General features: G+C 37.5%; 1 protein-coding gene across 3 annotated transcripts in view; it reads left to right on the top strand.

Moving 5' to 3' along the window:
* NUDCD1 (NudC domain containing 1) overlaps positions 1–20,191 on the top strand; it is a 36,946-nt gene extending 16,755 nt beyond the window's left edge. For all 3 annotated transcript variants that reach the window (XM_035546316.2, XM_050708889.1, XM_035546317.2), the window contains exons 4-10: positions 1,657–1,840; positions 3,452–3,637; positions 7,736–7,943; positions 11,243–11,387; positions 12,660–12,785; positions 14,751–14,910; positions 17,292–20,191. In XM_035546316.2, coding sequence (XP_035402209.1) covers positions 1,657–1,840; positions 3,452–3,637; positions 7,736–7,943; positions 11,243–11,387; positions 12,660–12,785; positions 14,751–14,910; positions 17,292–17,584 — 1,302 coding nt within the window. In that variant the 3' untranslated portion in view covers positions 17,585–20,191. The remainder of the gene's footprint in view (positions 1–1,656; positions 1,841–3,451; positions 3,638–7,735; positions 7,944–11,242; positions 11,388–12,659; positions 12,786–14,750; positions 14,911–17,291) is intronic.
* Positions 20,192–20,517: the final 326 nt, after the last annotated feature.

Here is a 20,517-nt window from a genome sequence, read left to right as displayed (position 1 = left end):
CTTCAGTGACCTGGTTGAAAGGGCAGAGCGCACCCTCAGCAAGTTTGCTGGTGGCACAAAACAAGGAGGGGTGGCTGATCCACCAGAAAGCTGTGCTGCCATTCAGAGAGACCTGGACAGGCTGGAGAGTTGGGCCGAGAGGAACCTCGTGAAGTTCAACAAGGGCAAGTGCAGGGTCCTGCACCTAGGGAGGAATAACCTCATGCACCAGTACAGGCTGGGGGCTGACCTGCCGGAGAGCAGATCTGCAGAGAGGGACCTGGGAATCCTGGAGGACAGCAGGCTGACCATGAGCCAGCAATGTGCCCTTGTAGCCAAGAAGGCCAATGGGATCCTGGGGAGCATTAGGGAGAGCGTTTCCAGCAGGGTGAGGGAGGTGATCCCGCCCCTCTACTCAGCCCTGGAGAGATCTTACCTGCAGTGCTGCGTCCAGGTCTGGGCTCCCCAGTGCAAGACAGACCTGGAGCTCCTGGAGCGAGTCCAGTGGAGGGCTGCGAAGATGATCAGGGGACTGGAGCATCTCTTTTTGTGAGCAGAGGCTGAGAGGGCTGGGCATGTTTAGGTGATCCTGCTTGAGCAGGGCGGTTGGACTAGATGATCTCTAGAGGTCTCTTCTAATGTCAACCACTCTGTGACTGTGACTTTGATTTTAATGTATTAATGGTCTAGAAAATAATGTTTTATTTCTTATTTGTTGTTTGGATTTATTTTGTTTTTCACCTTCTTATGATTTATGCTGAATAAGCACCTTTTTAAGAAAAGCTGTAACACACAGTCTCTAGAATTAAAACTTCCTGCTGTAGGTAGCTACTTCTAAATGTCTCAACTTTCAAGATACACGCGCTTTCGGTATGGCATTATTTCATGTTTACAGTGATCCTGCCTAGTCACATAAAAATATGGATGGACTTTGCCAAACCCTATAAACAAAAAGTCGGAAGGTTCTGACCCAACCTCCTCGTAAATGTGAATTTAATACTCCTTAATTTAAGTGTAGATTCTCTGTTTCTTAATTCCTGTTAGAGAATATTCCTATTAGAGAATATGAAGTGAGTCTCTTGTAAAGATAGTAGTCAAATAAAGCGAACCCCCTCTCTCTCAGCTTGGGTTGATGATGCAACACTGATAGCAATGTACTGGATCTTTTATCTTCTTGTTTGCGTGTGCCAAGGTCCACAGTGATTTTTAGGATCTTGGGTTGCCTCGGAGAGTAGTGAGGGTATTGGTGAAATGCCTTCATTTTCATCTTGTGTGAGACTCTCTTCCCCAGTTGGTATGCGGTGCTTATGGATCCTGTTCTGTACGCGTATTTACTTTAGTACTAAACAGCTACAATGTAGACATTTTTGTAGATCTTTGTGCTTTGTCTAATGGGCCATTTCTGTGATTCTGTAATAGACACAATAATAATTAAAAACATTTCAGAACGGTTTCTTGATAGCCAAAGAAGGAAAGCCGGAAATAGAATAGTTCAGTTGGAAGGGACCTTCAAGGATCATCTAGTCCAACTGCCTGACCGCTTCAGGGCTAACCAAAAGTTAAAGCAGTTTATGGCAAGCAAAAATTAACTGATTTGACATTCGCTGTAGCCTTTCACTGCTTTCTGAGACTTTGAGTTTTAACTGACTGACTTTTTGCCAACATTGTGTCTTCTAGATTGTGTTTAATGAAGAACTAGGCAGTCCATTTATTGTAGCACACAGTGTTTCATTTGTAAAATCTGGTACTCATTCAGTAGCTGTGCTGCTGCTTAGGGTAGAAAAAGATGAATTGGACACAAAAGGAAGTGGATTTCATGTTACCTTGGAATGGGTTACAATTGCAGAGATGAGCAAAGAGGGTAAGTGTTTTACATTTATGTTACTAGTGGGTAAGGAAAACTAAAACAAACAAAACCTATATATATATAAAAAAAAGCAAAACCAGCTATCATGCTTTTATTCTTTGTCTTAGAGGTTTATTTTTCCTCAGTTTCTGATATTTCCTTCCCACAAAAACTCTACTCAGATTTTACATAGGTCATTTTCTTCCATTTTCAGATCAAGTTCTCAGTTGTAGACCTTAATTATGACAAATATTTGGAAGATAGGAAGAAGTAAACTTCTACATGTGTGGTTAAAGTGATTAGAAAACAAGCTAAGAACTTTACTTTGTGACATTATGAAATGAAGTTCCTTTAGCTTGGTCCAGTAAAATCAAGGTTCAAGATATCTATTTCTAATAAATATCTGTTGTACTTTTCATAATGTCGTATGAGTGATTAACTTCCCAGTACAGCACTCTCTTTGGTCATCTGTGTAGTCTGAGGTGATCTGTTAAAGCATGCTCCCTAGTTGCCTGGGGTTTTCTGACTGTGTAGGTCTCTGACTCTGCTTCTGATTAAAATGGCTATGTCTCTTCTATTGATACCCCTCTGCCTACACTCGAAAAAGGAGGGAGGGGGGCTTTAATTAACAGCCCCAAGTACCAGAATTACGTTGTAGTCTGGTTATTTTTCTTTATTCCACTTCTGAGCTAACTTTTAGCAAGTACGATAACTAGTTAAGGGGATCCAAATTCGATCTGGTTTATCTGTTACTCTCTGTATTCTGTGACTGCGTTTCCCTAAACTTAGCACTGATGTCAACCAGGAACACATTACACTGGAGTGGTATAGATGATTTTTACCTTCATGATCTGGTCTTGTCCAACGTCTCTGCTAATAAGTTCCCTTTTTTTTTTGGTTTGTTTCAAGTAAAGTTGTAGTTGCAAATGCACCAATTTCTTTTAACGAAGAGTTGAAGCACAGATGTGAAAAACTAAACGATTCTTGAGGATAATTTTATCAACTGTGAGAATTTTATTAAGTTACTGGTAAATTCCTAAAAATCCACTTGCACTATCTGTTATTATTCAGAAGTCAATCAAATACTTAGGCATCTGAGTCCAGGTAAATTTAAATGGAGGAAGAACACTCTAGAACATATTGCCTTACCTGTATTTTAATTCATCATTACCTATGTGTTTGGGAATGGTGTGTTCCTTGATGCCAGTAGTTAACAACTAGGACCTTCTCAACTCGTGTAAATCTCTGGCCTTCAAAAGGGAAGGTAGGCATTTTCCATTATGAATTGTTATCGCAAGCTATTTCATTGTTACTCAAGCTTTTTTAGCACCTCAGAAATGTTTGGAAGATTTATTTGTACGGAGACTGAGAATGGTTTTCTGAATTGGCAGGCTAGCTGTGATCAAAGAAATCATCATAAGGAAAAAAGAGCAATGTTAGATTAATTTTAGGATCTACGTGTGTAATAAAATCATTGAAAAACAAAAGAGAAATTTCCTTTTAATCCACAGTACTGTTATTTAACCAGTAGGATTGTGTAGTATTTTTAAATGTAGTGAGGTTCTTGAATGAGATTTTGTGCTCTAGAAAAATAGTACTGCTCAGATTTTTTTTTTCATTTTACAGGTGATCATCAATATGAAATCTGCAGAAAGAGAGTTTTACAAGGAAAATCAGTCCCCCATTATGCAGCAATAGAGCCGAATGGGGATGGTCTAATGATTCTTTCCTACAAACCATTCAAATCTGTACAAGAAGAAGAAAAAAAGTTAGCAGAAAATGATGATGCAAAAACAGCAAATGAAAAGAAAGGTAAAACTTAACTGTCAGGTTATGACAGACTGCTCTTTGTTTTGTCAAAGAAAAGAGCTTGTCAGTTTAGAATCTGTTTGGAAACTCCAGCAGTAAATGTTTGTCTTAATATCTGCCTTCCAGATTTTTTTTTATAAGGCCAGATATGCTTTTTTTTTTTTTTTAACATATTTGTTTTCTTCCTAGGAAGTTGTGTTGGGCGTAAACCTATATGAGAAGTCTTTTTAGATAGGAGGCACTTAAAGAATTTCCTTGTCTCAAGGAAAAGAATATTCTGCAAACAGAACTGTACTCGTTATTTGCTAACGGTTGAGTTAAGACAACAGTTGCCTAAATGCAGGCATCTAGCTGAAGTGTTCAAACTGAGAAGCTAGTCTTAGGTGAGAGAAGGGAGCATGGCACCCAAACAGTTGTTCAGCAGAAAGATCTCTCTGATATGGAAATCACTCCTGCCTTTCAAACAACAAAAAAGTGGTGTTTTTTTTTGTTTGTTTGTTTTTTTAAGAATGAGAATCTAGTAAAAGACTCCAGTAAGAAAGTAGTTTAGAGAAAAAAGAATCAACTTCATCAAAAGACACTCATATTTTTCTTCTAGGAGGTCAAAGCAAAATGAAGTATATGAACCCCTACTAGGTATTAATCCTAAATGTCACTGAGTTCATAATATGTATATTTATGTAGCTATATTGTGTTTTTTGCTTCTGAATATGAGAGAGGTTAATGAGCCTATATTAACTGAATGATACTAGCACAATTTTTTCAGTGGTGCAGAAATCTATTGGCCTAACCTAGGCTATAATTTTGGTTGCATGGCTATATAAAATTGCAGGCATAGCAGATACCAAATAGTGAAACAAGATGTGCTGGCAGTAATACTCTAATTTTTATAGAGATTACAACAATACATGAGGAAATATTAAGGTGGTTATGTTGCTTATTGGTATTTTGGCTTTTTCTTTGTCCTTTCAGATTCTGCTCCATACATACTTGACAGCTAATAAGGTAGTCTAGAAGACAGTGTAGAAAAGAAGGGCCTAAGGTATTTTTTGGTCTCATTCTGTTATCGTACAAATTAAGACTTTAAGATCAGATGCAGTCTGTGTCAAAATTTAGAATTTTGATGGCTGTTGCGTCTCATATAATAACAGTTTCTGGGAAGTGTATTTGTAGTATCTGTGACTGATCCTGTAGCAAACAGGAAACTCATGGTACTAGGCAACAGTGTAAGAGTCCTTGCAGAGTTACAGTTGCTGAGATGATCAGCTAAGTCTTGTACTATGACACCTTGAGAGCTTTTAAAACATTCCAGAGAATGAGTCAGTCCATGCTTTGCTTTCCCTCTAACTAGGAAGGTAACATGCGAAAGAAAATGAATACATCTGTAGTTATGTTTTCTGTGACCAACGTTGAACTACCCAGTCTTCCTGTCATAGCCTTTAGAATTTTTTAGATTTATATTCTCTTCTTTTAGAGTAGAATAACTTCAGTTGGAAGGGACCTACAAAGATCAAGTCCAGCTGTCAAGACTACCTTGGGGCCGACACAAAGTTAGAACATATAGTAAAGAGCATTATCCAAATGCCTCTTAAACACTGACAGATGTGGGCCATCAACTACCTCTACGAAGCTCTGGTGGTTTTATCCTGCTGGGCAACCAAACTCTACCACAACCATTCTCTCACTCCCCCTCCTCAAAGGAAAAAGGGGAGAAAATATGATGAAAAGGGCTCAAGGGTTGAGATAAGGACAGGGAGATCACAATGGTTATTGGCACAGGCAAAACAGACTCAGCATGGGGAGATTAAAATAATTCATTGCCTATCACTAGCAGACTAGAGCAGTGAGAAACTAAAAGCAAACCAAAACCACCTTCCCCCCCATCGACCCTCTTCTGCTGCCTCCTCTTGAGTGGTGCTGGGCAATGGGGGGCTGTGGTCAGTCCGTGGTGCTTCGTCTCCACCACTCCTTCACGATCAGTCCCTGTCCCTGCTCCACGTGGGGTCCCTCCCACGGGATGCTGTCCTTCCCAAACTGAGCCTGTGGGGGCTGCCCACAGGCAGCAGCTCTTCAAGCACTGCTCCCACACGGCTCCGTACCACGGGGTCCATCCCCCAGGAGCAAACTGCTCCAGCACGGGTCCCCCACGGGCGGCAGCTCCCCCCAGACCCCCTGCTCCTGCGTGGGCTCCTCTCCACGGGCTGCAGCTCCAGCCCGGGGCCTGCTCCTGCGGGGGCTCTCCATGGGCCGCAGCCTCCTCCAGGCCACATCCACCTGCTCCACCGGGGGCTCCTCCACGGGCTGCAGCGTGGAGATCTGCTCCGTGTGGGACCCATGGGCTGCAGGGGGACAGCCTGCTCCACCAGGGGCCTCTCCACAGGCCACAGGGGAACTGCTGCTGCGTGCCTGGAGCACCTCCTGCCCTCCTGCTGCACTGACGTGGGGGTCTGCAGGGCTGCTTCTCAGTCCTCTCTCTCTCCTAGCTGCTGTTCCCCAGCAGTGTTTCCCTTTCTTAAATCTGCTTTCACAGAGGCACAAACAACATCGCTTATTGGCTCGGCTCTGGCCAGCAGCAGGTCCCTTTTGGAGCCGGCTGGAGCTGGCTCTGCTCTGACATGGGGCAGCCGCTGGGCTCTGCTCACAGAGTCCACAACTGCAGCCCCTGCTACCAAAACCTTTCCATGTAAAGCCAGTACAGAAGCTTGTCCAAGGGTTTAACTGCCATCTCAGTAACAAGCGTTTTCTGATGTCCAGTCTGAACTTACCCTGTCACAGATTTGAGCCACTCCCACATGTCCTGTCACAAGATGAACACCTCACTACCAGCTTGTCATCCTCAGAAAGCTTGTAGAGAGCAGTAAGGTCACCCTTCAACCTCCTTTTCTCCAAGTTTAACAAACTTATTGTCCTCATCTGCTCCTCACAGGACGTGCCTTCTAGCCCTTTAATCAGCTTTGTTGCCATTCTCTGTATAAGAATTTCTTATAGAAGGACAGTTCTAGCAGTTTAATACAGATAGGTATGAGGAAGATTCTAGGCCCAGGAGCAAAAGTCAAGTGGTATCCCTTGGCAGGCAGTTTTATTTCATCTCTGTCATCTAAGGCAGATGAAGACTACTTGGTCTTTTAAAAACACTTCTGTTGAATAGTCAGTGTAACGGCTAACAAAGTAGATTAGGGGAAAATGTTCACATTTCTGAACGGCATATACTTCAGAGTATGGAGTTGCTTATCATAACCACTGCACCTGGTGTCTGTTTAACCAGGTTACTGATCATTAATGGTTCAGTGCATTCAAATGTCCTGGAGCATGTCCAGAGAAGGACTACAAAGCTGGTGAAGGGCCTGGAACATAAGTCCTGTGAGGAGCGGCTGAGGGAACTGGGGTTGTTTAGTCTGGAGAAGAGGAGGCTCAGGGGAGACCTTATTGCTCTCTACAGGTACCTGAAAGGAAGGTGTGGGGAGCTGGGGATGGGCCTCTTCTCACAGGTAACTAGTGATAGGACTAGAGGGAATGGCCTCAAGTTGTGCCAGGGGAGGTTCAGGTAGGAAATTAGGAGACATTTCTTCTCAGAAAGAGCAGTCAGGCACTGGGACGGGTTGTCCAGGGAGGTGGTGGCATCACTGTCCCTGGGGGTGTTCAAGGAAAGGTTGGACGTGGTGCTTAGGGACGTGGTTTAGTGGGTGACATTGGTGGTAGGGGGATGGTTGGACCAGATGATCTTGGAGGTCTTTTCCAACCTTTATGATTCTATGATAAATACATTTTGGCTATCCATTCCATAATATCTTTCACAATAAGTTTCCCAATTAACTTTAGAGTACTATTTAATGCCCGTTGGATAGCTCCATCAGCATATTTGAGTATAGATATGAATATAAGATGTTTTCCAACCGAGGGACACAAAATGAACTTGATTGCTTAAAAAAAAAAAAAGTTTCTCTATTTTTGTGATCAGAATACATTTTAAGTAAGTTGTTTAGAGTAGAAGCTTACTTTCACCTTCCCCCAACCTCCACTCCCAGCAGCATTGCATACTGTGGAATCCAGGACAGCTTTTTTTAATCTAGTTGATATTTTTCTGTACGTTTTCAATTGTAGACCCTCTCTATTACTGGCAGCAGACTGAAGATGATGTGACAATAACAATTCATGTTCCTCAAGACATCACTAAGGATGACATAAAAGTACACTTTTCCCCTGAGAACATATGTGTTACACTGAAAGACCAGCCTCCTTTGATGGAAGGAAGACTACATTCTTCTGTGGACCATGAAAGCTGCACATGGATAATTAAAGAGAACAAAAGGTGTTGTATATGGTTTTTAGATTTACTACTGCTGGGAATTGATTTCAAATGTGTATCATATCTGACTTTTGGGCCCTCTGGGAATGGACTCCTCCTTACAAGGTTGTATCTCCTCTGCTGAAAAGAGCTCACTGGCTTCTGCAATTCTGTCTTACAGTATTGTTTCTTTAACTAATTGTGAAAGTAGTTCCCTCTTCTTACAGTTACTTGCTTATGAGGTTACATGGCAAGCTATTTTCTACAATGACATAGAACAGCCTTTTCAAGCTAAAAATTACTTATTCACACACAAAAAAAAAAAAAGAAAAAAAAAGATACTGACAGATATACCTGTGTCAGACCAGGAAATTCGAGGTTTTCCACTACTGTGCTGTGAAGCAGAATTCTTCACAGTGTTAGGATACATCGATGCTCATAATGTTAGCCTTCTCACTATTTTCATGTGCTTTGCCTGTGCTTATTGGCAACCATAGATAAAGTGATGTTTTAAAATCTTTGGTTGCCTTTCTATACTGAAATGTAACCCATGCATGTCTGTGTTTTTTTATTTTCTTTGAGAATAATCTTGTCCGTTCACTTCTAGTTGGTCACAATGCAAAAGTGAAAAGGTAAACTGTTAAATGATTCTCACAAAGACTGTTTATAATAAAATCGTGAAACTTTTGGTGATAAATTCAGTAAGGAAATTTAGAAGTACTAAAATGTCCAGGAAAAAAAAAAGTATTCAAATATAAAAAATTACCTTGTAAGCAAAGTAAGCTTAAGTGATTCAACATTTTTTTTTTTTTTTTCTTGTCATGACAATTCAGGATTGATTAACTTGACTTTCACCCTGTTTTTCACAAACAGAAACTTACTTTTTTTTGTATTAACAAGGAATTCTTCAGTCTAGTTTGATTTATAAATTCTTTATTGCATTTTCCTAATCCATTATACATTATGTATACTATGCTAGTAGAGCCTCTGGGAGGGTCCTTCAGAGCAGAGCCCTAAACCGATCTCCAAGTCTCCGTGACGGAATGTGTTTGTTCTATCATTGGTTTAGGATCTTTGGTGGGTGCATATTGGCTATGATATTTGCATTTGCACCAGCAAAATGTACTTCATAACTGGAAGCTGACACGAGTATTCAGATTTATTTCCACATGTGTTTCTGTACATGTAAAAGTAAGCCTGAAATCCCTGTGTATTTGGAAGTGTACCCTTTTGCATTTTCTCTTTGAGACTCCAAGCTGACTGCTCATGTTATAGGTCGCTTTCCTTGTTGCAGTTAACACGTGCAGCGGACCCTTATATACACCATTTTGTCCTGCCACGTATGATAGGACATGAACTGAAAGATTTGGATGCTTAAATACTGTTAGACGTACTACAGGTTCTTCCAGTATTCTTTTTGCATTATTTGTGAATCTAGGGGGGGCGAGGGAATGCCAGAAAGTGAGGAAATAAATAAAACTGTTTCAAGTTTCATTGCTCAGATGTGGTTCATAATAGAATTTGTCTTGGATCTTCAACAAGTATAAGAAAAGTAACGAACTCTGACAGTATACCGTATATATTTGGACATTTACTACTTTTGCTCTTAGGATAAAGTAATGAGCCACTATGTATTGAAACAAGCAGGTTTGGTTTAATGGTTTCTTAAAGAGTAATTTCCATGTATGGTATCAGCAGGTGAAAAAGAAAAAAAAAAGAAAGTTGTTTCGAGGAAAACAGTTCTTTCCTTTAAATAAGGCAAAATGAAGTTTTTTCACTGGAACAGTTTTGCAAGTAAGGTTCCCAGACTTGATGATACAGAAAATAAGGACTGATGTTTGAGAAGACTGAATTCTTGCCATTATAATGCTTTAAAATACTAAATGAAAGATGATATGCTAGGAACAATAATGCCTTCTAGGTGCTTGGACAAGCTTGACGTTAATCTTGATACATTGTGTGAATTTGTGTGTGTAGTATATAGGTCTCTACTTTGTGAGAATTGGTTGTAATAGGAAAACTAGAATGATGTTTTCTGCAAGACATTCCCAGTTAGTTTTTTGGTTGTTTTTTTTTTTTTCAGTTTCATTTGATAAGTGTGTTTTCCTTGAGTTTTCTTTCATAAAAATCTTTGCTTTTTTCCCAAAAGGTAGCTATTAAAGTTTATTTAATTCTTCTGGAGAATAACTAAAGGACTAATATTTGTATGCAGATTACGCTAATGCTGTATACTAAAATGTGAGTTTGTAGTTGTTGATTATTAGGCAAATAGCTAAATGATTCAAGTTTGAGTTAATTATCAAGTGGTTAATATTGCATGACTCTGAGGTTTCTGTTTTAATAAGAAATAGTATTTACAAATTTGAATGTCGTAAGTTGCACTTGATTTTTAATAGTGACGCTACAATACCACTTTAAATTTTTTGATTTAAAAACCTGACTCCCAATTATCTTGTGTAAAATAATTGTGTTTCTGATAACCAATGTAGTGGTTTCAGTTGTAAAATGAAGATAATTCAGGGGTCACCAAATACTGCTTGCTCTGATGCAGTACTTAGTAACTTAGAAAGTTTTCTTGTTGCGTCAGGTAAACAACTGACATTCTAGACCTTGTAGGTGTGTCTAAAAAACATGTTTATTGAAACTGTTTTTGTTGTTCTACCCATGTGTAATTAAATAGAATTGCGCTGCTGATGCATCAGGCTCTTGTAATTATTTACTTAACGTATTTATTCATTCCTTATGCCAAGTTCTTTTTTTTTTTTTTCTTCACAAGTTACAGTAATTGTATCTTTTGACATAGAATTTTATATAGACAGCGTAGGTAACTGTGTTGTACTGTTTCTGAGGCTTATAAAATACCAATATTTTTGTTCTACATGTTATACAAAGGTAGTGTGTGCTTAAGTGGTGGTATTTAGTACGTGTTAGGTTTCAAATAAACTTCTGTAGTGAAATTTTCTCTCTCTGAATTGATTTATTTATAGGTGATCTCTTGCAGTATTTAAAAACTTTAATAAAACTACTTCGGAGGAAACCACATTTGAATTGAAAACTCTGAGGACACTTCCATGAATACATTTTATTCATTCTTAGGCTTTTAGAAATCACTTGTCTTTCATCTGATTTTCTTTGGGATATTTTCCATGAGAATAGTTTATTTTATAAGTTGATTCCTAGTGGTTTCTGTTATGAGGTTTTCATTATCACTTTAGTTTGGAGAGGAGAAGCTCTCAAATATATATTTAGAGCTTTCTGACTATCATCTGAAAAAGGATGCAGTGTATTCATCTATTACTCATTGTCTTCTATTTGCATTTTAGCTTGGAAATTTCTCTAATTAAGAAAAATGAGGGACTCCGGTGGCCAGAGCTAATAATTGGTGACACAAACGGGGAACTCATTATGGACCCTTCCCAAGCCACTGAAATAAGTGAATGTCTGATGCATCTGACCTCTGAAGAAATGGTAAGAAGTTGAAAAATAAAATATTTAAAATTCTTGCACATTTGTATGTTTTCTTTTCTTGATACCCTAATTCACACATCATTGACAGAGGTCTTCAGTTCGTTTACTGTTCAGAATCCTAACACCAGATTCAGTGTTGTCTGAAATTGATAACAAACTAATGGCATTAGAGTTCTGAACATGTTTTGAACTGTACTATCTTCATGTGGGACTGAATTTAGCTTACATGATAGTGTCTGTGCAACAAAACAGAAGTCTGATTAATTTGAAAAATAGATTTTGTTCCCATGATGGGCCGATTTTAAAGCAGTTGATTGAAGTGAATTTTAAGTATGTCCATTCCTTGTTTATCAGTAGGTTAGCAACAATTTTATGCTGTCTTTTTAGGGTTGCTGTACTTGGCTTATATTGACTGTGAGTGTTAATGAAACGGTTTCCTAGGCTTGCCTTTTAAAATAAGCATGACTCATGAACTTTCTGGCATTATTGTTATACAGGGAGTCTTTACTTGAAATGTAAAGTACTGTTTGCTTGATACTTCACCTTCTGGTTTGATTACAAAGTGGTATCTCATCTAAAACTTGTGAAATATGGCTCCCTATGGATCTTTATATATTAGTTGTGGCTTACTACTTTTTTGAAGAGGGCTGAAAAAAGTTATACTAAAATAAATTCTGGTTAGTGCTTAAAATTGATTTCACTCCTCTCTCCCGTGCTGTTCATGGGCAAGATATTGTAGTACATCTTCTAAACATACTTTCATTGGGAACTTCAAATGTCTTTGCTTTTGCAACTCATACTGAGGATAAGGTGATTTTTTGTCACAAGTTTTCAGTTCTTGTGCAGTAATTATCATGATGATGATAATTAGGGCTACCTAGACAATAAATTAATCCATTTTTTTTCTAGCATTTTCAGTAACAATCTGAAAGAATTTTACAGTGATGTAAATTTACTTTAACCTACTTAGGTTTGCAGGATCATATACTCTTGCTACTTATGGAGGGGAAATATTGTACATGTTTTACTGGCTTATGTACCCTTCATTAAACTGAAATACATTTTGTTGTACCTGCCACCCATGCTATCTTTCACAACAGAAGTGGTGGCTTTCATTTTGGTTAAGTACATAATAATTTGATCTTTACGTATAAAAGGATATGCAAATGATTCTTACAGTTCTATGAACTGTTTTTGTTTTAGAAAGGGATTGATATATATACAGCTGTATATAAAGCTCAGTTTTTCAGTGTTTTCATTGTCTTATTTCAGAATCCAAACCCTGAAAAGGAAAACCCACCTTGTAATGCACAAGAATTAGAAGAATGTGATGCTTTTCTTGAAGATAGTGCAACTTTATGCAGATTTGATGGCGATACCCTACAGGTCACTCACGTAGTAAGTGCTGTAACTTATTACAGAAATATTTTTAAATATTCTTTTTCTGATATGAAAGTTGAATTCTGTTACCAAAACAAAAATCTGTACAAGTCCTTGAAACCACATACACTTCTTCCATAACATAAAATCACGGTAACAATAAACATCTACATGTGTCCTTCAGTAGCATTTTGATGTAAAAGTAATGCTGCTCTTATCTTGATTTTACATACATATGTGTATGTGTGTGTGTACATATGTATTTAAATCTGTATATATCTCTATAGGTCTATGTAGATACATAGATACATACACTCACTCAAAGTGAGACGTTTGAAAAAGTGAAGGTATGTCAGAATAATGACATGAAGGGAGTCTTCTCCAGGGACATAACATTTTTGTAGGTTCCATTTTTTTTTATTTTTTTCAGTAACTTTTCAGATAGCCTGGTAGGAAGTTGCACCTTTTTTACTACAAAAATAGAGCATAGATCCATTTTTTATGATCACTGTTGGTCAGTCACGCTGGAAATAACAGTGAGCAAAATGCTTAATCTAGATTTTGAGCAATTTCCTCCACTAGCAGTAAGTTAGAACTTGGTCTGGTCTATTCCCTAAAGGAACAAACAAACAAAATAACCATCTGAGAGCATCACAGATTGTTGTTGTCTTTTTTTTTATTATTATTTATTCATTTTTTTTCAAGATGTCTCTACTAAGCTTGTAATAAATGTTGGTGTTCTACCTGATCACTACTTTGTGTCACTCAGAGCACATTTAGAACAACCTTTGTTGTGCAGAAAATGTCATGGTTACAGAGTAAGATTCTGGATCCTAATTTCCCATTTCCTTAGAAAAGCTCTAGAAAAAGTCTTGAGGATATATCTTTCAGATTGTGGTTTATTGTCTGTTTAGGTAGCGTTCATCCACTTCTAGACCTCAAAGATATGTGCTCACTACTTTATTATATATGAGAATATATAAAGTTCAACACGCGAGTACATTGTAGAGCTTTTATTTTCACTTGCAAAACCAGTTATTGCAGCAAGCTCAGTATCTTTCAAAACTAGTTTTACTCTTTCATGATAGCAAATTCCAAAATTTCTACATGCTTGGAAAGCAATTTATTTTTATTAATTAATAACATTAAATGCAAAAGCTGTTTTTTTTTTTTTTTTTTAAATAATTTGCTTCTGTACATGTAAGAGATTTTGAATTGTGGGCTGGGAAGGCAGAATATCGTGGTATTCAGGCTGAACATGGGTTCTCCCAAATCTGCTTTTTGGTAAGCAGTTGACTATAAAGGTTGTCTGTGTCACATAGATGGAACTTTTGTTTCCTTGATCATTCACTGATAGAAGTTTTTATTTATTCTGAAGGTAATTGGGATAGGCAGGATATGCCTGTCTCACTTTTCTTAAGATCATTCCTGGTGAATAGAAGTGGTCGTTGAATGTTTTTGGTGATCTAGACATATTTGATGAATAGAGTGCTGGTCTGGAACTTAGTAATTACTTCATTGTGAGAAAATACAAAACTGCTGACATTTCATCATTTTAGTATTCTAAATAATCCTTTTCCCAGTGCTTACCAACTTCTTTTGCATATGGACAGTATTTCCTTCCCTATTGGCACAGCAGAAAACCAGCTGTAATTTTTTAAGTAGAGAGGTTCTTTTCCTAACATCAGACGTTGTAGATTAGGATCCTCCGTCCTAGAAAATCATTTCTATACAAAAGCATTTATTCCTGTGTGCTCGTGTAATGGGCATAATCTTTCCCTAAATATTATCCCAAGAAACTAAATTGCACGTGTTTGAAATGTGTTAGCCACCTGTTGCGTAGTGAGCTGTTCATCATCATAATGTCTTCAAATATTTTATCAACTAACAAACATTAATCTGTTAAACATCTAACTATGGCAGCATGTGACAGTCTGCTATTTGTGCTTTGTATCAATATTTTGTATTTCTTTTTGTTTTCAGATTAATCTTGGAAGCAACCAGTATCTTTTCTCGGTTGTAGTGGATCCCAGAGAAATGCCTTGCTTCTGCCTGAGGCATGATGTTGATGCTCTTCTTTGGCAGCCCCACCCTGACCAGCCAGAAAACATGTGGGAACACATTGCAACTTTTAATGCTTTAGGTAGGAAATTGACTTCTGTGTCACACTTCCGAGACATTCCTGCCTGAATACGTTCAGTGTGGCTTCTGTTGATATTTCATTTAATTAAATTTGAATTGAAAGGCACTATAATTCTGTTGGTAACAGAATGCCAGCTTAATTCTAGAAATACTAGAACATGAGAGATAAGATGTTTATGCCTTGAGAAAAATGAACCTATTCAGACTATATACATGACGCAAGCACAGTATTGCACAGTAAAAAGGAGAGTTCATTGGATAAGTGAACTAGATTTAAAGACTTCTAAACACCAGTAAACAGTAAACACCTTAAGAGACAAAAAAACCAGGGCAACTGATGACGTTCCTGTCTAATTTTGTATGTGCTTATGGTAAGATATTTTAGTAAGAGACAATATTAAAGATATTTTAGTAAGAGACCATTAAACTTTTCCTATCTTGTTGTCCCAGGTGGCAGGTCTGAGGAACTGGAAATGATTGTTCAATACTTATTCTGTTATAAGAGCTAGCAACATCAAATTACGTTGGTACATAGTAGGTTCAAAAGAAACTAAAAGAAATACTTAGCATAGGCATATTTGTGCTGTGGAACCTTCTTCCATAAAACCTTGTGGATGGGAAAAGTTTTAATGAATTTAAAATAAAGAAACAAACATGACAGGAAAAATAAAGAGCATAACTGTGCCAGCTCTGGCTACAGAAGCCCCTTTATCTCTGAGATTAGACTGCCAGAAATGTAGGAAGATGTGACTGAAAACCCTTAGTTACTGCTGTATTCTTGCACTCAAGTGTAGGATTTTTTTTAGTGAAAGTTGGAAGCAGAATTCATAAGCTCAGAAGCAGAAAATACTTCAAATAAACAGATACAAGAGTAAGTAAGAATCGCTGTATCAGATAAAGCAGAACAGCTTACATAGCACAGTGTTGTACCTGTTACTTAATAAAGATAAATCAGGTTTCGTTTATTCTAGTGCAATATTTACTTCTGCTCTGGCAACTGTAGTGTTCATGTTCTCTAAGTGTGGTCCGGACCCACTCCTGTAATAGTGCCATGTGACAATTTATTCCCTCTGTTCCCTAAATACATTTGTTTGACCATACCACTCTGTCTGCATACGAAATGAAAGGGAAGGTATAAGCTGTATTATAGGGCTCACGTAGGTTTCCATAATGCATAATTGATTTTGGCCTGGATTTTTGCAGTTTATTTGGTTTTGTATATGAATGCTCTTTTTTTATAGCCTGTTATTTTCACTTATGGTCATATTAAGCTGTAAGTATCTTAAAGTTCTCTAACCAAAGAGATTAATTCCACAATTTGTTCTTTGCTCGTTTCAAATTTCATTATACCAGGAAAAAAAATGGATGATGAGGATTAAGGCGTTTTTTTTCCCAAATTATTGCTAATTTCAGTTTCTGTGCTGACTTTGTAGTACTGTTTTTATAATGTGTTTCAATTGTTTTGAAAATAACAGGAAGGAAATTGGGATATCTTTGAGCTTTTTGTACCTATGGTGATAAAACAAAATGTTTCTCCAATTCTTTCTCCCTATAGTCCTATAATTTTACAATATTATATTGAAGTCTGTACATCTGTACTAACCTAGTTCACCTTTTTTGTGCCAGCTATAAGACCTCAGCTTGTTCATCTGTAACCAAATCTTGAAGTATTGTACAAGAGCTAGTACTAAAAATGAATATTTTCTTGGTTAACAAGCTAAATTTCCCAAACCTGCAGTATTTATTACATTGGCCAATACAGTGATATTAGTGCTAATTCCCTCTTTCTTTGCTTGAACTTCTGGGATTACTTTTTAACAAGCAATACAAAGGTGATGACTTCAAAATTGTTACTTTTCAGTCCAAGTTTTAGACTGAAACCTAAGGAAGGAATCAAAGGGAAACTGAAGTGACCAAGAGTTTTCTTGCTCCATGTATCTTTCCTAACAGCTTTCTTTTTAAAAGGGGGATAATTTTGAATAAACACTGGTCAGATTACAAGTAAATTCTAATGTTTTGCTGCTGGTTAAAGGTGCAATACTTGATCTTGCCCCTTCTTACTGCAGTTTTCTGAAGGAGCCTCTCCATCCCTCTGATCAGTTTGGTCAGCTGTCTCCTTCCAAGTTCTTGAGCATTCTCAACCTATTGGCTGTGTGGGGCAAAGAGTAGGAAAAAGAGAAAGCCTTGACACTGTGCAAGTACTGCCTGGCAATAGACAAACCATTTGTGTCTTATCAAGCCTGTTTTAGTGACAAATTCAAAATTTTGTTAGTAATTGCTTATTATTTTTGAAGCTAAGCTTGATTTTGACTTAGCCATTTAAAGTGCTATTGAAGCTGATATATCGTATCTCCTTTCCGTATATCTTTCTGGGCTGTGCAGGTTACGTACAAGCATCAAAACAAGACAAGAAGTTCATGGCTTGCGCCCCAGACTACTCCTATTCTGCTCTTTGTGAGTGCTTGCGGCGAGTTTTCATCTACCGCCAGCCAGCTCCTCTGTCCACGGTTCTCTACAACAGGAAGGAAGGAAGACAAGTAGGACAGGTTGCCAAGCAGCTGGTAGCAACCCTGGAAGCCAACGATCCTATCCTAGGCTTTCAAGCTACAAATGAGAGATTATTTGTTCTCACAACAAAAACCTTGTTTTTAATAAAGGTGAACACTGGAAATTAATTACTGAGTATATTCTGCTGCAGTTATGTTTAAGGAATTGGTAGGTAAATGATCTCAAGAGTTCAGTGTGTTTTGCTGAGGCTTAAAGGGATTTTACAGGGGAATCAATTTTTTTTTGTTAGAACTTGTCTGTAAGTCAGTGAGAAAGTTTTTCAACTTTGCTGTCACTGAACTAAGCTTTTTCAGAGAGACAGAAAAATGCCTTTTGTGCTAGCAGCTTACTCAAAGCAATTTTCAGAGGCTGCTGTTTGCATAGGTGAAATAGATTTATGCATTGTTTTTTCCAAATGACTCTTTGCTGCACTTCTAAAATTTGAGAATTCACTTCTGTTTTTAATGGACACTGTTTACCTCTGAAAGAAATAATCAGGTATTGAAAATAAAGCCTTGAGTTACAAATGTATGGTGTGAGAAATAAAGAAGTGTGTATCATAAAGAAAAAACTACAAATTCAAATACTATTGGCCAAAAAATGATTGAATATTTCGGTATTCAATAACATTGAATGGAATGTGAGTGGAATGAATGGAGTATTGTTTCTTATACAGTTATTTAATTCAAGTGGAATGATTTCATTGTATATCCAATACGTAAAGTCTGTGACTTAGTCATGCTTGCAGTGGAATCTAGTCACATTTTAAGAGATGTTGGATAGCTTTTGGTAGATTTTTCTTGAAAGAGAATCAGGGTGACTGCATAACTGGTGACAACATAGTGAAAGGTACAAGTCAAACTCTCATACTCTCAATTGTTATTTTCATTTGAAGAACTTAAGTGACTAATTTGCAATTAGAAAACTGCTAACAGGAAATGTACCTGTATTGTAAAACAAGATGGGAAACTCAAAGGTTCTGCTTCTGCCTTAAATAATGTGATACCACCCTAAATAATGTGTTACTTGATAACTACTTTGTCCCTGATGTACAAGTCCAAATGTGGTATGTTTCCAATGTAAGAGTACGAATATGGATGCTTTAAAGCTGCTGTTTACTAAACAGGCATGGTTGATTTTGTTGAAAAGCTGTATTTAAAGATTTTTGTTTTTTAATTTAAGGTGACCATGTCAATACAGTTAAACCAAAAAGGGTCAATTGTGACAGTTCTACTCCCCAACTTTTTTTTTTCTCCATAATTTGTTTGTAACTCCATAGCAAAGAATGCCTAATGAATATATTGTGTACTAAAGCTGCCATGACCTGTGGTACCGGAGTACTGAGACAAACACAGTGTGTCCCCTAGTAGTTTGCATCTCTGTCAATATTATTTCAGACCTCTGTAAGAATCTACTGAGAAGAAAATGTGTTCCATTTTATGGACTATCAGGTTTGTGGCTGTGGTTGTTTTGGCTATCCCATAAATTCTGCAGACTTGTATCAGTGAAATGATTAAATGATATGGTGGGAACTTAAGAGGGAGACAAGCAGTTGTCTTCCAAAAAAAAGAAAAAGTCCAAACTCACCAGCTTTTCCTCAAAAGCAAGTTCAGCCTGATTTTCTTCCTTTTCATCATTTTTATGTTGTGTATCCATTAATGGAAAGTTTTTCTTTGCCTAGGTATGTTAAAACAGACTCCAGCCGCAAGCCTTCACTTCTTTAATTTTTAAACTGTCTTGAAAATACTTTTTAAAAAATCTCAATGAATGTATTACTATTTCATGACTTTGCTTCTAAATTTCCGTATTGGGCAATAATGCCGAACAGCATGGTGGAAATCATGTAGTGGCCCATGCAGTCGATTACTTTGCAGCATAAAGTAAGTGCATTGAGATTTATATGAATATTACTTAGTAACCTGAATATAGATGAGACTTCCAGCTCTTTTTCAAATTCCCCCTTGATGCGGCATGCACATCTGGGAACATACTTCCGTTGTTTTCTGGAACAGATAAAAAACAAAGTCAAGTAAAATGGCCACCTTTTCAGAGACTGTATTATCATATGTAATGGCTAAAAATATTCTGCCCAAATGTGTGTCTGTTTCAAGGGAGTCATTGTTTTCTCATGGGAACAACTGAACATGGTGAAGAGGTTAATCCATGTTCTGTGTTACTCGCCTATCTCCAATCATGGTGTTCTCAGAAAGGATATGTCAGTTTCTCTTTTATTTTGCTTTCTCTGTGAGTTAAGGACACTGTATTATTTAAAATATTTGCTGCCTTGAGGAACCTTGCATGCTGTCGCACAGCAAGCTACTATAATTAAATGGCTGCAAGCCGCAGGGAGGCACTTATTAGCAGCATTTCCACTTCTGTGTTCAGTTAATTGTAAGGCTTATTTGTTTAGTGTATTATTGCGGGCTTATACAAAGTATAAGAATGGGTATATTTAAGAGGTGGTTTTCTGAGAACCACACTTCAGTTTTTCTAAAATTTTACTGCCTGAAATCTAACATTGTAAGACAGTACTTCCTGAAAAGTCCCAATCACAATCTGTTTACAGAATTTCTGAGAAACTACTTGGCTATTACAGACTTGCATTATTTATTTCAAATGTCCTTTTTAGTGTTTCCCTTGGTTGGCTGCCTATTTGGAACGTATCATGTATTCTTCTACAAGTTTAAATAAATGGAAACAAAATGTTACGTTTATTAATAAAGTTTTTAAAATTATTTTAATGGATTTTTATTCCTTTCAAATGTACATCCTTCCTACGTTACTGAAACAAAATAAAGAAATAGAAATAAGCCATTCCTTAAAATAAGAGTGGTTATGTTAAGGACTTTTCAGTTGAGGCAAAGCTCTGGTGGTTGTCAGCACAGCAGGGTCATGTGTTGGTCAAGGACATACGCCATATGTCAAAAACTGGCTCTTCATTAATGAAACAGCAGATGCTGAGAGAGTAACAGATAATATTGAAGGTTATAATTCATTTCAGTTTGCTGTGCTTTGTTTCAATAATGGCCATTATTCCCACTAACTTTTGAATTTCCTTGCT

Source organism: Cygnus atratus, chromosome 2, assembly GCF_013377495.2.
Source record: "Cygnus atratus isolate AKBS03 ecotype Queensland, Australia chromosome 2, CAtr_DNAZoo_HiC_assembly, whole genome shotgun sequence".
Lineage (NCBI taxonomy): Eukaryota > Metazoa > Chordata > Aves > Anseriformes > Anatidae > Cygnus > Cygnus atratus.
Note: the sequence above shows the minus strand (reverse complement) of the source record. Positions and strands in the feature narration are given on the sequence as shown.